The 17,686-nt window shown below is 34.8% G+C and overlaps 1 protein-coding gene across 1 annotated transcript; it reads left to right on the plus strand.

Annotated features, from left to right (window-relative positions):
• The first annotated feature begins 14,075 nt into the window (after positions 1–14,075).
• LOC103423437 (tropinone reductase homolog) lies at positions 14,076–15,847 on the plus strand. Its single transcript, XM_008361524.4, has 5 exons — positions 14,076–14,310; positions 14,419–14,626; positions 14,721–14,937; positions 15,074–15,183; positions 15,307–15,847. The coding sequence occupies exons 1-5, from the start codon at positions 14,234–14,236 to the stop codon at positions 15,475–15,477; spliced, it is 783 nt and encodes a 260-aa protein (XP_008359746.1). The 5' UTR covers positions 14,076–14,233; the 3' UTR covers positions 15,478–15,847.
• The last annotated feature ends 1,839 nt before the right edge of the window (positions 15,848–17,686 follow it).

The following is a 17,686-nucleotide window of genomic DNA, read 5'->3' on the forward strand; positions in this document are numbered from 1 at the left end:
TCTTTGAACGCAAACCAGCAGAAATCTTAGCGGAGATGTGATTTTTAAGTTTTTTCCTCTTGATCAAATAAGTAACCTTAATTATCAAACCATTTTTCTGCGATTTTTTCTGATTAGACTCCTCTAAGCGAAAACTAGCTCCCGATTAGTAAACAGATTTTTAGTGCCTAAAGGAAAAGAAACTATTCCTACGACGTTTTTAATCACCAGAATTAAAATTAATTTGTAGTTATGCCGTCTCTTAAGCAGACCACAACATGATCAGCGTGGTGAGCTCTTACTACCAGAAATTATTATTTGCCCGACAAAGGTTTGCATGACAAACAAAATTTCATCTAGCAAAAAAACTGAACCCAACGGAAAAAAATTTGGTTGGACAAAAGCGGTCAATGTTTAGGTTTTTACAGAGGTTTTAGGCAACGAAACAATTTTGACGGGCAAAGTAACTTTCGTTAGGCAGAGTAACTTTTGTCAGGCAAAGTTCTCACACCAAGGAGAAAAAATGGCGTGCATTATGCTACCTTCTACCAGACAGAAAACCGATTCGTCTGCAAAGGTAACTTGGCGTGACATACTAGTTCGTAGGGCAAACCCCAATTCATAAAATATATATTTGCTTGGTTGCTTCTCCTTTTCCTTGGTGACTTAGGGTTTAGGGTTTATATTTCGTCGATCAAAATGTAATACGTCAAGCAATGATGAGTGACATTTTCGCATATTAAATTTCTTCAATGATCTTCGTAATCTATGAAATTAAACCTAATAGTCAACGTAATTGGTACATACTTTGAGATGGCATATGCCAAAATCATCCAAATTCAAGTTTCCGGATTAGATTACAAGACGAAATTCTTCGACCGGTGAAAATGTGTCATCATCACGACGTAACGGTTTTTTAGCTCCGATTTTGATGATTTTTTACTACATTCCTAGACCCTAGATTAATATATAATGAATGACCTGATCCTCAATTTAAAATATTTACACTAATGTTTACCACAAAATTTTACATACTACTTAATAGAAGTGTAGAATAAACTAAGTGTTTGTTGATTCTATTGTTTTGATGTGATACACAGTCTATAAAACTAAACTGAATGATCCAACCGTCAAACTTATTTGAATATACTATGAGATTGCATACTAAAAAAATCACGAAAAGCAAACTTTCAAAGATTAGGTAACGAGATGAAATTCTTGGATGGTTTGAAACGTATCATCACAATTTAACAGTTATTTTAGCTCCGATTTTAATAATTTTTTACAACTACACTCCTCGACCTAGAACAATACAATGACCGGACCCTATCATCAATTTTAAAAGGTTTACACTAGTTGTTATCACAAAATTTTACATTCTACTTAATATAAGTACACGATAATTTTTTAAGTATTTGTTGAATATATTGTTTTAACTGAAAACGCAGTTTGCTAAACTAACTTCAACAATCCAACTATCGATCACTTGTTTGAATATAGTACGAGATTGCATATATACGCCACTCCTATGGATAAAACTTAAAGAAAAAGACGAATGACGAAGCCAAGATACACTAAAACCAAGTGGTTCCACCAATATTGTGTATGATCTCAGAGGTCCATACAATATTCAGACCAGGTCCATTAGTGGGCTCTAAACTGGGGTCAGCAACTAAATGGTCAATTATAGCATGCAGTGCGTTCACTTAACCTAATTATTTGTTTATATGAGCCATCTAATCAATAACATAATATCACCCTTTTTGTATGCACTAAGAGCACTTGTTTTATGCTCAAAAGTAGTAAACACTGATTCCTTTTAAATTTGGGTACCAAAAAAAAAAAAAACAAAGTCAAGTATATACGCCACTCCTTGGCACTATGCTGTCGATAAAATTTAAGGAAAAAGACCAAAAGAAGAACTCAAGATAAAATAAAATCAACTGGTTCCACCAATACCGTATGTGATATCCAAGGTCCTTACACTATTCAGACCAGGCTCTAAACTGGGATCAGCAACTAAATGGTCAATTACACCATGCAGTGCGTTCACTTACCTAATTATTTGTTTATATGAAATTTTATGAGCCATCTAAATCAATAACATAATATCCTTTTTGCATGCACTAAGAACACTTGTTATATACTCGAAACACTGATTCCTTTTAAATTTGGGTTAAAAAATAAAATAAAATAAAATAATAAAAAAAAAACTATCAAAGTCAAGTATATACCATGGAAGAAAATGCCGATAATATCGGCGAAATATCGCCGATATTATCGGTTTTTCGGGACATGGATATTTTAATTGGTATCCGAATGGTTTTCGTCCAAATATCGCGATATTTTTTTGAACGGTGCAATCGGACTCCGAGCCGAACGTCGGAGAAGAACGCCGGAGACGGTGTGCCTATTCCCGAGCCGATTTCGTCCCAAAAACCTTGCAAAAACACGATTTTTAACTTCAATTTCACATATAAACTTCAAATTTCACGCATGCAAGAGGTAATAAACGATTCAACGGCGCACCGCCACAGACGACTGAGCCAACTCTGACTTCGCCAGAGCCACGATCAACGGCGGCGACATCCAGATATTGAGAGGGATTCGAGATTGTCGGACTGAGGAGCAGAAGGCCGTGGTGTGTGTGTAGGGGAAGGGAGAAGAGAGATCGAGAGATCTCTGTGTGTGTGTGTGTGTGTGTGCGTGGGAGAAGGGAAAAGAGAGATCGGAGAAGGGAGAAGAGAGATCGAGAGATCTGTGTGTGTGTGTGTGTGGGAGAAGGGAGAAGAGAGATCAGAGAAGGGAGAAGAGAGATCGGAGAATGGAGAAAAGAGATCGAGAGATCTCTGTGTGTGTGTGTGTGTGTTTGGGAGAAGGGAGAAGAGAGATCGGAGATCTCTGTGTGTGTGTGTGTGTGGGAGAGAGAAGGGAAAAGAGAGATCGAGAAGGATCGAGAGAGAGAGAGACTGAGGTCGTGGTCTGCGTGTGTGATGTTTGTGTGCGTGCGTTGTGTGCGTGTGTGGTTGCGTGCGTTGTGTCATTTGTGTGTGTGTGTGTGGGTTCCTCCTGTCAGGAGGACACATGACTCACTCAATATTCCCGACAAGTTTTACAATTATTTTGACAATTTGACAGACTCACTTTTACAATTATAATTTGTATTCTTTTCAGACCATGGATGGTGGTTTCATTCAAAACCGTGTGCCGATATTGTTTTAAAAGGTGGAGTATCAGAGCCATTGTGATATTCTTTCAAAGCTGCATTCTTTCAAGAGGTCGAGTATCATAGCCATTCAGAGCCTTTTCGATTATTTTATTTCCCTTACCCCTTTCAAAGTCATTCCAGATCCATTCCAGAGCTTGAACACAAAGGGTTCCATATTTAAAGTAAGTTTACAAACTAGTATTTATATTCTTATAATTTATACAACAACAAAAAAATTTGTGTGAACTCGTATGTTAATTTTTTTAAGTAATTAATACTTGCATGTTAGTTTTTGTAAGTAATTAAGTAATGTTAACAATTACATGTTAATTTTTTTAAGTAATTAATACTTGCATGTTAGTTTTTGTAAGTAATTAAGTAATGTTAACAATTACATGTTAATTTTTTTAAGTAATTAATACTTGCATGTTAGTTTTTGTAAGTAATTAAGTAATGTTAACAATTACATGTTAATTTTTTTAAGTAATTAATACTTGCATGTTAGTTTTTGTAAGTAATTAATTAATGTTAACAATTACATGTTAATTTTTTTTAAGTAATTAAGTAATGTTGTATAATTATTCCCTAGGATAATTTTAATATGTTTAATGTTATTTATTATTTTATTTCCCTTACCATTTTCAAAGCCATTCCAGATCTATTTCAAAGCTTGAACGCAAAGGGTTCCATATTTAAGGTAAGTTTACAAACTTATATTTATATTATTGTAATTTATACAACAACAAATAAATTTGTGTGGACTCGTATGTTAATTTTTTTAAGTAATTAATACTTGCATGTTAATTTTTGTAAGTAGTTAAGTAATGTTAACAATTACATGTTAATTTTTTTAAGTAATTAAGTAATGTTGTATAATTATTCCCTAGGATAATTTTAATATGTTTAATGTTATTTATTATTTTATTAATATTAGGTTTTATTATCAAATAGGATAATTATTCATTAATATTAGGTTTTTTTATTATCAAATTGGATTATTATTCATTAAATTAGATTATTATCAAATTGGATTATTATTCATTAAATTGGATTATTCATTAAATTGGCTTATTATCAAATTGGACTATTCATTAAATTGGATTATTATTAAATTGGATTATTATCAATTTGGATTATTATTCATCACTATGTTTTATATTAGGATTATTTTTAAGATAATTGGATTATTATTCATTAAATTGGATTATTCATTAAATTGGCTTATTATCAAATTGGACTATTCATTAAATTGGATTATTATTAAATTGGATTATTATCAAATTGGATTATTATTCATCACTATGTTTTATATTAGGATTATTTTTTTATCAAATAGGATTTTTATTCATTAATATTAGGTTTTTTTTATTATCAAATTGGATTATTCATTAAATTGGATTATTATTAAAGTGGATTATTATTAAATTGGATTATTATCAAAAAGGAATATTATTCATCACTATGTTTTATATTAGGATTATTTTCATGAAACATAATTATCATCATTTATAGTAGGATTATTTATATTAGGATTATTATCAAAAAGGAATATTATTCATCATTTATATTAGGATTATTTTTTTATCAAATTGGATTATTATTCATTAATATTAGGTTTTATTATTCCATATTATTTTTTTAATTACTTAAATTTTTACAATCATTTTCTTTACTTCATATTTAATTCTTCTGTAGAATAACTTTATTATTTAGGTTCTCTTATATAACCGTCATCACTACTATATTTTTTGGCCAAAAAATATTTGTCTAATTTTCATGAAAAATAAATGTAGGTACATTTACGATGTCCAGTGGAGCTACTAAACGTGATCCAGCTTGGGAACATGGATACCCAATAGACGGAAACAAACATGGCACAATTTGCAAATATTTTGGTCGGGTAATGAAGAGTGGCGGAATGACACGACTTAAGTATCATCTTAGTGGATTAGATCCAGCAAAAAATGTCCAACGATGCGATAATGTCCCCCCAGAAGTGAAGGCATTCATCAGCACATTATTAAAAAATAAAAAACAGCAGAAGGAAAAGATAACACAGGGAATGGAAAATATTCGAGCTGGGCTACGGGGAGAAGTCTATGGCCAAGAGCTTGACAGTGATGATGATGATGATGAGGACGAATGTGATGATGACATGGGACCTGAAGAACGACGCAGTTTGAAACAAGCATTACGTGCCTCCAAACAGTCAGCATGGGAAAGAGAACACCTTCATAAAATTCCTAATAGAGCACAAGGTTCCGGGACAAGTGGTGGTGCACAAATGAGACGGGGAGGCAGTCTTAGAGAATCACAACCAACACCACCAATAGCCCCAAGTTTATATAAGTCATCCAAAGCACGTCAAAAGAGTGTTTGGAGTTATTTCACTGGAGGTAATGTGAAGGAGGGAATGGGGCGTCTAATTAGCAAGTTCTTTATCTATGAAAATGTCCCTGCTGCGAAGGCATCATCACATCATTTCAAAAATATGGTAGTGGGATGTCAACAGGCCGGTGTTGGAGTACAACCTCCCACTCCCTATGAGATAAGAAACAAATATTTGGATATGGAGTATAAAGACATTGGCAAGTATGTTAACAAGTTGAGGTCAAAGTGGGAAACTAATGGTTGCACAATCATGTGTGACGGATGGATCGGCCCGACCAGATTGTCTATCATCAACTTCATGGTATACTCCAAGGGAAAGACAATTTTTTTGAAGTCTGTTGATGCTTCAGACCATATAAAGAATTACAAGTATATTTACAAATTATTGAGGGATGTAATCATGGAGGTGGGAGAGCATAATGTTGTCCAAGTCGTGACCGACAACAGTTCTGCATTTGTCAAAGCTGGAAAAAAGTTAATGAAGCATCATAATGTGTTTTTGGACATCATGTGTAGCACATTGTATTGATCTCATGTTTGAGGCAATGGGGAAGAGAGAGAATGTTGCTACTGTGATCAAAAGAGCTAGAACGATCACAAATTATATTTACAATCACGGTTGGTTGTTGGCAAAGATGCGTGAATTTTGCAAAGGAGAAATTATTCGTCCAGCTACCACTCGATTCGCCACCAACTATATTGCATTAGACAACATACTCAAGAAGAAAGCAGGGTTGAAACCACTATTCACTAGTGACGATTGGGCCAACCACAATTTGAGCCGCTCAAATACAGGTCGTATGGTGGAAAGTATAGTGCTTGATCATGCTTTTTGGACTCAATCAGAACATGTGTGCCAAGTGTTTGAACCTCTTTACAAAGTTTTACGGATCGTTGACACAGAGGTGTATCCTACTATGGGGGCAGTATATGAGTTGATGCGTGTAGTGAAGGATGAATTGGAAAGAAAACATGGTGCAAGGTGGGTCATAAAGATAATTGAAGACCGATGGTATAAAACATTATACCACGATTTGCATGCAGCAGGTATAAATTATGTCATAATTTTGCAATTCATTTCTTTAGTTGCATAAGTATTATTTCTCTTATTAGAGTATGTGTTTCTTTGAACAGCATATTATTTGAATCCCCGATACCAATACAGACCCGGTGTTGGAGATGATGGTAACCTTATACGTGCTGTACATAATGTATACTCTAAATTAGACCCTGCATCACCAGCAGTTGGCCAATTTGGAAATGAGGTAGACAATTACTTAAATTATAATAATTACTTTGTTGGATTAAACTAACACGATTTATTGAATTCAGCTAACATGGTTTAAAGATGCAAGAAGAACTTTTAGAGAACCAACATCAGTTGCTGCTCGAACAAATATGTCTCCTAGTGAGTATAAACATATTTCACTATAAGTTTATAATAGAATTTGTTGGAGTTATTAGGCTTATCAACATTGTTTTTCATTGTAGCTGAATGGTGGATCATGTATGGGACTGATGCACCAACTGTGAGAAAGTTAGCAATCAAAGTATTATCACAAACAGCTTCCTCATCTGCTTGTGAAAGAAATTGGAGCACATTTGCACTCATACACACAAAGCAAAGAAATAAGTTGGCTCATAGTAGCTTGGAAAAATTAGTTTATTGCTACTACAACATGAAGCTTCAAATTTGAGATAAGGAAGCAGAAATAGATCATGTCGACCGTGGGGACCCACTAGATGTGTTTGATATTGTTGGTGAAGATGATGATACAGAGGGTAACCAACTTTTTCAATGGATTAGACCTCTTCATCTAGATGATGATGAAGGCAACCCAGCTCCCAGAGTTGCTGAAGAAGCACGTAATGAAGGGATAAATGTAGAAAGAGTATTAGAGGAGGAGGTGGGATCTAGCAGCGCTGACTCTTTGGAAGAACTTTTGCGCCCAAGACCAAGAAACACTGGAATTCCACCTTCTTCCAATCCTACACAACCACAACATCGTGCTGATACTAATGATAGCTCTAGTACAAGATCAGGAGACTCACCTACCACCGGAGGTGGGAATGATGAAGGACATAGTGGAGCTGGAGGTAGTGGAGCTGGAGGTAGTGGTGGTGGGTATGGAAACTATTATGGACCACCACCTCCCGGATATATGAGCCCATTCACTGGTGAGGCAAACTTCACGCATGCAACACAGGATGATGACCATGGCAGTAGGCGGGCAGGACCAGGAATTGGTGCCATAAGGAATGACTATACTCGCAGAGAAATAGGCAAGGGGATTTTGTCAAGTCAAGAAGATGACTCGTTATCTAGAACTTCAGACTCTGTTGGATTGGGAAGTAGTAACTATGGTTATACTCATAACCAACCATTTCCCTACCCTTCATATCCCATTCCTGTTGGGATGGAATCGAGCGACTCATGGAAACAATCCCAGACTCAATCTTCAAATGATTTTTCTTATGGACAACCTCAACCAATCTCGGATCCATATGGGTGGCATGTTAACAATTACATGCAAAACTATTTTGGAGATTTATCATTTGATAACTACTCTTCACAATACACTCATTCTACACGTAGAGATGATGAAGATAGTGAAAAATTTGAACCTCATAGAAACTCTATGTGGTACTAAAGTGTAAAATATTGTACTAATTCATTATATATAAATGATTATGGTGTGTTTAGACTTCTTTCATTAATTACTACATATTTTCTACACTCACAATGTTTGTCAACTCGCTATATAATCAACTTGATAATGTTAAATCCATCATGCAATGCATTTCTTTCCAATTTTTTGTGATAAACTAATAGATAATTGACTAAATAAACATCCTACAAAGTTTCAATAAAAATTTCCAAGTTTTTCTTACAATTTCCGTGGTTTCCATGTAATTTTTATCGATATCGATATTTTACCGATATTTCCATCAATATTTCCGTGTTTTCGGACTACCGATATTTCCGATATTACCAATATTTTCTTCCTTGGTATATACTACCATCGATATACATTGAATTGACAAATGAGAATCCCGGCCCCTAACAATTTGGAGGCCAGTACCCAATTTTATTGATTGGTTGCATATATAGTAGATCTCATTCTCTTTTCATTTATCCCTCATGACTTCTCATAGTTCATAAGTTCCTACAATATTCCAAATAATAAACATGTATAAGGTCTCTTATATACCTCTTCACAATTCATCTAGAACAGACTTGCGTTATGTTTGATCGAATCTGTAAGCTTGGAGTAATGTTTTCTAGACCAGTTATTGTTTGCTTTTTTCTTGTCTACGACCGCCTTATAACCAAAAATAAAAGATAAAAAAATGGCACACAATAGCAAGAAAATAAATATGGGACACAAATCTAGTTTAATAATAGAAAAACGACATTATTGTATCACATTGTAACCACTTCTTTTGGAGGTAAATCTAATTTTCCTGCCATTTTGTCATTATTTTTTTAATACAATATTCTACACTAAGAAGAAGGTGATATGCTATTCTAATGGGAGCAGAGATAGAATTAAGCCCAGACAATGGGTCAATCACTTACTAAGTATTGCCGATTTGTTATTGTCAATTAATATCTACTAAAATTAATATATTTAAAGTTGAAGCTGCCTATATATGTTACGTACGTACATGTCAGTTCACATTCGGATGGGCCATGCTTCACAAAGTCAATTTCCGTATTCCATAATTTTTTTAGGAAAAATTTGAAATAGATCAAATTTTATAGGTCTATTTTTTAAATAGGTCCAATTTTTAGTGATTTTTGATTTTTGAAATAAATCATTTGGACCCATATCAAAATACCCCTTTTTCTATTAATGGTCAAGAAACAAGAACTACAGTACTGTACCTATTACAGAATCTAATTAAGAAATACGACCTTTGTTAATTTGGCAACAACAGTAATTACGGCTCAATGGCTCATACTTTGTAATCTTAAGACAGGCTTATTAGAATGTATCAAGGTCTTCCGTACGCGTTGAATATATCAAAATCAAGAACAAATATTTGATGTTCAATATCTATGCATTGAATTGATAAAATCGCAAGAAAAACTTTGACTCAGCCAATGGAGTGCCACAACGCCGTTTGCACCTTTCTTCTTATTAGTTTAATATTTTGGTTTGCAGTGAGAATGCGATATATATCCACAGCTATAGCTTTCACAGATTACCATCAGCATATCCACATCTAGCAATTTCATTAAATCTTTAGATATATAACCAATTACCGGTTCAAGTGAACAAACATCTTTACATACAGATAAAGCAAAAATACATGGCAGGTTTCGGCAGTCAAAGATGGTTTCTAAAGGGCATGACTGCCCTCGTTACCGGCGGAACCAAGGGCATCGGGTAATTAAAACTAGCATTTGCCTACACACTTTGTATGTATGTACACTTTTTTTAGAAAATGAGAAGGAGAGGGGGAGAGAGAGAGGGAGAGAGAGAACGTGGGGGAGTGGGAAGTTTTTGTTTTTAATTTTTTTTTAATATTGGAGGTATTTTAACATCACATGTAGGTGAGGCTTCACTAAAAAATAGTAAAATTTGGACTTGTGAAATTACATTATTGCCCATCATTATTTTTGTGTGATAGAATACTAATTTGTCTTTTCACCTTCTTTTGGTTGACAAAGAGGGTTTCATTAATTAGTAGAGATTAGCTATTTCTTGTCTAATTTGTAGTAAATTTTATTAATAAAGAGATATTATCGATAATAAAATAATTCTAAACTCAAAAGATTAGACCTATTTTAATAAAATGAACTATTTATAATACTAGTTCAAAGTATTAAACTCATATCAAAGTTTTTTTTAAGAGTATATTGTAGACTAACTTGTCTTTTTACCCTCCATAACATTAGCTTGCTTTATTTTTCATGTCAGTGAGCGAGAGTGAAGGCTCTGATACCAATTGTTAGTCTTATATTCTAATTAGATTGATGGAGTCCTTAATTACATATGATTATGATACTTTACTTGGAAGCAAGTAAGAGGGTTTTTAGGTTTCCTTTACGAATGGAAACACTATCCTTTTGGCTTATATAAATAACGGTCCCTATAAACCCTAGATATGACAACCATAGAGCACCATCATCAAGCTAGCTAGGAGTTTATAGAGGAGGCAAATTGTCTACCCTCCCATACCATGCCCTTCCCATCCCCTCCTACATTGTGCGGTCACGGTTAAGCCACGTCAACATTTTATATTGATTTTTTTATAGAGATAATAAGACATGTTGACGTGGCTTAACCATGACCGCACAAATAGGAGAGGATGGGAAGGGCATGGTAATAGGAGGGCAGACAATCTGCCTCCGTTTATAGAATGTTTGGTGTTGTTCCTCTTGGTTGTTTATCTCTCTCGGATCATCATCACCATGGCTGCTGGAGCATCTTTAGGTAAGGGTTCATATATTGTTTTATTATTTCATGTTATGTGTTCTAACTATATAAGCAAATAAGACTAACAGTTGGTATCAAAGCCTTTTAGTTAAAACTTATAAAGTTCAACATATGAATATGGATTTGAATGAAGTATACATGCACTACTTAATAGTCATGCTTGTTGTCGTGATTTTATGCATGAAATTGTCTCTGTTTTGACAAAGCTGCAATCATATTTATTACTGTCAAAATCTTTATATCACACTGTAATAATGCATCATGGTAAATCATGATAGTTTTAACTGTTCTACATGATTGTTGGTACTTCGGTACCTTATAGGTATTGCATGATTAGTATTTGTGTTGTTCAGTTAGGTCATATATTCAAGCTACAACTATTTATCATGAAATAACTAGACCATACAATCACGTTGTTTTTCTAAAATGCATTTAAATCATGACATGGACGTTGTTTATGTTGCTCACAAGTGTTGATCATGTTTCCTGATTACATTTTGAATGGCATGACATGGTTGTGAGGGTTTCCATCTTGCCACAAGTGCTGGAAATCACCATGAAAGTAATTGGTATAGTGCATAGGTCAGTGTCAAAAGTATACTAATCCATCTTGCTCACAAGCGTTGAAGTTTGTTGGGATTGTTTTACTTAAAATGTGCATGTTATATTATTCATTGATCAATGCTGTGAACACTGTTCAAATCTTAAGTGGTACAAACTACAAAAAGTGGAAACAAGACCTTGAATTTGTCTGGGTTTGATGGACTTGGACATGGTAATTAGGGTTGACTCTCGTCCAATGGCTACTGCTGAAGCAGCTGCTGAGGTCAAGGCTAAGTTAGAGAAGTGGCAAAAGGCTAATCATATTGCTCTTTTAGCGATCAAGAAATCAATGTCTTAAATAGTGAGATGAAGGATTCCAGAATCTGAGAATGCCAAAGACTACTAGGCATCCATGAGAAGTTCAAAGAATCAGACAAGGTAGAAACTGGGAATCTCATGAATGAACTCATGTCAAAGAAATACAATGGTATGGGATGTATTAGAGAACACATACTAGAATTGCTGGATATCGGTGCTAAGTTGAATGCACTGGATGTTCCTATGAGTGATCCCTTCCAGGTTCATGTTGCACTCAATTCACTGCCAAATGAGTACTCATAACTCTAGAATACATACAATGCACATAAGAAAAAGTGAAGCTTGAATGAATTGATTGCCATTTGTGTGCATGAAGAGCAGCATTAGGAAGGAAATATTTGAGAAAAAAGGTGAACATGGTGACTCCAATGATACTGCTGCAAAACAAGACAATAACAAAGCGGCATCATATCACTCTAAGCTAGGTGAAAACAAGGTGTTCGAAGCTTTCAAAGGAAAATGTTTCTTCTGCAAGCCTGGACACATGAAGAGACACTGCCAAAAGTACAAGAATTGTATTGACAGTGGTAAAGGAAAAGGTAATGTAATGATTTTTAAAGATGAAGTCTTAGTTTTTGAAACAAATAATGTTAATTAATATGCTCAAGACTCAGGGTGGATTGATAGTGGTGCTGCAATATATGTAACAAATTCCTTGCAAGGCTTGGTAAGGAAGAGGGTGTCAAGAAAGGATGAGGTCTCTTTCGTTGAACCCTTTACAAGGAATAATCTTTAACCTAATTCGACGGCCTTGAAATCAATCTGATAAGAGCTTTATCGATTGTTTTAAGTTCATTTGTGTATCTACTTTACTTATTTTTTTGTATTCAATATTATTAAAATCAATTTCAGCTTTGTACTTATTGCTCATGTTACTGTTGAAGATATATAGTGATTGACACATCATCATAAGTGTCATATCAGCTATTAGAGTTAGTTAGTTTGTTAAGAATTAGTTACACAGGTGGCTTAGCTGATAAGCTACATGTGCAAACTATATAAGAAGGAATCAGGGTTCTTTTGTAATCATCTTTTGCTCTTATGAAATAACAAAGCTTTCACTCATTTCTTTCTCTATTTCTCTCTATATTCCTTTCGATCTTTCTCTCTGTATTTCTTCGATACTGCTTGCATACATTCATCTGCTAGTTTTTAGATGAATGTTATCAGTTACTTATTGTCTTTACTCTTCTCTTATGAATAATTGAACTGAAGTGGTGTATTTGAAAATAACCAGTTTATATCTAACTCCATCTTAACATAATATCGATAAATAGTTGCGGTCCTTAATAGGAAAACCATTAAAAATAACCAAACTTGAGCTAGCTTCGGCACAATCATTTGATATAGGAGTTCTATTTACTTGTGGCGCAAGTATCGCATATACAAATAATCTATTCTAAATACATACCATTCTGTTGGCATAAGCCATCGGTATACGCTTTACAAACAACAAATTAAAGGATTCATTATATCTCTTCGAAGTCCAAAGAGTGAAAACCTATAAGCTCTGAGAAGCAAACTACTCAACAAGCAACTGAATTTGTTTTTTTTTTGGTTTTTTTTTTGGTAAACGCAACTGAATTTGTTTTCACGCAAACATTCATACGCATATCTGAGAATGGTGAACCGTGGACTTTTGATATGAGCTCAAATGTATGACCAATGGTAAACCCAGTTATGGTGAACCGTGGACTTACATTTTTCTTTCTTTCAATTGTTTTTACATTTGAAATTGGGCAAGCTCTACAAAGTCAATTAGTGCGTACCGTACATTTCCGTGTTTACAACTTGTAGATGTCAAAGTCAAGAATCGTATGCAAATTGCTCGTGTAAAAAAAAAAATTAATAATACAAATTGCTGGGAACCAAATCAAAATAAAAAATAAAAAAAGAATAATTAATACAAATTGCTGACTAGCATATGGTTCTATACATGCATCATGCATCCATGGACTCATCAATGCAAGAAGTTGACAATCCCTAATTGTCAGGAAGTTTGACTCAGCCCAATTGGAGTTCCACGTATAAGACGCGGTTGGAGACTTTGTGATCTTAATTTAATATTTTGGTTTCAAGTGGGTTTCCGGCAAGACTACTATATATACAGACTGGTTACACAGATTATCAGCACAACACATTTTAGTTAATTCGTTCGTCTTGAGCCTTCAGTAATATATATATACACACACACACACACATACATACAGAGCTTTCTTCTTGCCCGCTAAATAAAGAACAACTTGAAGTGAACAAACAGCTTTAGTTTCAGATCAAGTAAACACACATGGCAGGTTTCGACAGCCAAAGATGGTCACTACAGGGTATGACTGCCCTCGTCACCGGTGGAACCAAAGGCATAGGGTAATTAACTTTGCTACATATCTCTTTTCTTCAATATAATTTCTGTATTTGAAACATCATGTTAATTTATTTCGTGTGAAACTTTTGTTGCGAATGCAAAATTATCAGATATGCCATAGTGGAAGAACTAGCCGGACTTGGAGCAACCGTGCATACCTGTGCTCGTAACAAAACACAGATTCTTGAGAGGCTTAAAGAATGGGAAAATAAGGGATTCAACGTGACTGGCTCAGTTTGTGATCTCACCTCTAAAGCACAAAGAGAGAACCTCATCAAAACTGTTTCCTCTATTTTTGATGGAAAACTTAACATCCTTGTAAGTTCATTTATGAAATACAAACCTTAATTCGCAGCTTATTGATTAACATAAAGATGGGTTTTGAGTTTGCTACATATGATGCAATGTGTAGGTAAATAGTGCCGCAACATGCACACTTAGAGGAACCACAGATTACACCTTGGAAGATTTCTCAACTATGATGGAAACCAATGTCGAATCTCCCTACCATCTTTCTCAACTTGCACACCCTCTCTTGAAGGCCTCAGGAAATGCAAGTATTGTCTTTGTTGCCTCTATTGCCGGTGTGGTAGCTCTACCGAAACTCTCTGCCTATGCAGCAACAAAAAGTGAGTGATTAATTAATCTTCCAAAACCGTCCCTATGTTAATTCTCAATTTCTCTGGAACTAACTGCCTCACACGCATAACATGTGTAAGATTAATTGCAAGACCTCTAAAGATTACTACCATTGCTATCTTATAGGTGCAGTCATCCAAATTTCGAAGAATTTGGCATGTGAATGGGCAAAAGACAGCATTCGTACTAATGCTGTGGCGCCATGGGCTGTCAACACCGGAGTTAAAGTTGAATCTGTAAACATCCATCCACTCTATACCTAAATATATTGTTGAGTCCTTTGTGTCTTACCAATTTAATTAATATGTTTTAGGCGTATCTCATCTAACAATTGAACTTGATTTAATTTGTTTTGTCAGGACGGTCATTCTGATGATTTCAGACGCCTAATAGGTCGAACTCCCATCCGTCGCCTTGCACAGCCTAATGAAATCTCATCTCTGGTCACTTTCCTCTGCCTTCCTGCTGCTTCTTACATCAATGGACAAGTTATTAGTGTTGACGGAGGATTTACCGTTAGCGGTTTCTAGTGAACTCAACTCATCAATGTATAGGCTGCAAAATCAGCATCCTATCTATCTGATCACATATATCATCTAACAATCCCAACAATACTTCAATTATTTCCTATGGATAATATCAGTTCCTCCAATTTGTGGATATGTCGACATCTCTATGTTAGTAATAAGCCCCGGGGAAATAGTCAATCCAATACTTCTGTTGTTAAAAGTCTCTGTAATAATTTGAGCGTTTACTTTGTAAAATGTAAGGATAAACATAATTTTACTTCTTTGGATTTGGATGTCAGCTAAAGCCTAAGTATTATATCCAAACTTTTAAGCAGCTGGTATTACATTATGAGTACACAATGAAATTACAATTCAAAAAATATTTGTATCACATTTACGAGTTACATTACTCACATTCTACTATAGAACTGGGACCTAATATGAGTACAGTCTGTTTAATTGACCCCATATGCATGATTGATATAACTTTTTTTTATCAACGATGTCGTTTATCGGTATTTTCATGAAATCCCCAAAGGCAAAAAACCAAACCAAAAAGGCTAAACAAGAATAAAGATAAATAGGACAGGAGTCGGTACCTACTATGAAACAAACCATCATGTGACTAGATCATCACCAAGAGAGGGAAGAGTTGGGATGCCCATGAGGTTGAGATATTGCAAACCTTAGAGTTGACCGAAAGAGAAACTGCATGTGCAGCTCGATTACTATAGCGCAAAGCTCAATTTCCATAGAGTTCGTCTCAATATTAACCTACCATGGACGGCAGCGTCAATAGACTTATCTGAATACTTAGTTTCCATCTCATCATCATCAACCGTCGTGCTTTTTCCTCAGTGATAACTAACAAGACATGAATTGTTTAACCTACAACCAATGTATATACTTATCTATGTGTTTGACTCTTTAATCACGTTACATGTGACTTGTTACATAATGTGCATATATATAGAACTTATTGTAGGAAGGAAAACTAGCAAATTGAATAATTGTATGGAATATGAATGAATTAGACCTTTTTTCTAAGTCAAAGTTAATTAACATAATTATTCAATTTTTTTTTTTTTTTGGTGAAATTATTATTCAGTTTCTTCCTCTTGGTCAAATTGGCAACCTTAATTATCAAACCATTTTCTGCCATTTTTTCTGATTAGACTCGTCTAAGCGAAAACTAGGTCCCGACAAGTGAACAGATTTTTAGTGCCTAAAAGAAAAGAAACTAGTCCTCCCACATTTTTGTTACCTGAATTATTATTAGACATTAATTTGAAGCTACAACTTACGCCCTCTTAAGCAGACCACCAAATGATCAACGGGGTGAGCTCTCACTATCATAAATTACTATTTGCCCACCAAACAAAATTTTGTCGGACCGATAAACTTGATCCAACAAAAAAATAAAAAATTTGGTCGAGCAAAAAGGGTTAGCGTTTAGGTTTTTTTTTTTAGTGACTAGGCGACATAACAATTTCAACAGGCAAAGTAACCTCATCAGATTATGCCCCCTTCTGCCCGATGGAAAACCAATTCGTCAACGAAGGTAACTTGGCTCGACGAACCAGATCATCGGACAAACCCCAATTCATAAAATATTTCTTTGGTTATTTCTCATTTTCCTTGGTGACTTAGGGTTTAGGGTTTATATTTCTTCGGGAAAATGTAATATTTCGTCAAGCAAAGGTGAGAGACGTTTTAGCATATTAAATTCTTTCGATGATTTCTGCAATCTGTGAAATTAATTTAAGAAATTCAACAGTCAATGTAATTGGCATATAGTATACTTCGAGATTGCATATGCCAAAAATCACCCAAATGTAAGTTTCCAGGAATAGGTAATGGCACGAAATCCTTCAACGGTTGAAATCGCATTATCACAATTTAACGTTTTTTTAACTCTGATTTTGATATATGATTTTCTACAACTACACTCCTAGACCCTAGAAGAATAGAATGAACGGACTGGATCATCAATTTAAAATATTTAAACGAGTGGTTATTGTGGTAACAAGAATCCGCATGAACGGACCTGATCATCAATTTAAAATATTTACACGAGTGGTTATTGTGGTAACAAGAATCCGCAGTCTTCATTCTTGACGAATTTGTACCTACAAAACAATCAACACATTTGTTCAAGGCTAAAGCCACACGCACCCAAGAGGTGGGGGGAGGGGGGTCTGGGCAATGGATCCTATGCCTAAGTGTGTAG

Source organism: Malus domestica, chromosome 12, assembly GCF_042453785.1.
Source record: "Malus domestica chromosome 12, GDT2T_hap1".
Lineage (NCBI taxonomy): Eukaryota > Viridiplantae > Streptophyta > Magnoliopsida > Rosales > Rosaceae > Malus > Malus domestica.

Coding starts and splice junctions, on each gene's coding strand:
- LOC103423437 (XM_008361524.4), top strand. CDS start 14,234: ATGGCAGGTTTCGACAGCCAAAGATGGTCACTACAGGGTATGACTGCC. Junction 14,311..14,418: donor GGTGGAACCAAAGGCATAGG/GTAATTAACTTT, acceptor CAAAATTATCAG/ATATGCCATAGTGGAAGAAC. Junction 14,627..14,720: donor ATGGAAAACTTAACATCCTT/GTAAGTTCATTT, acceptor TGCAATGTGTAG/GTAAATAGTGCCGCAACATG.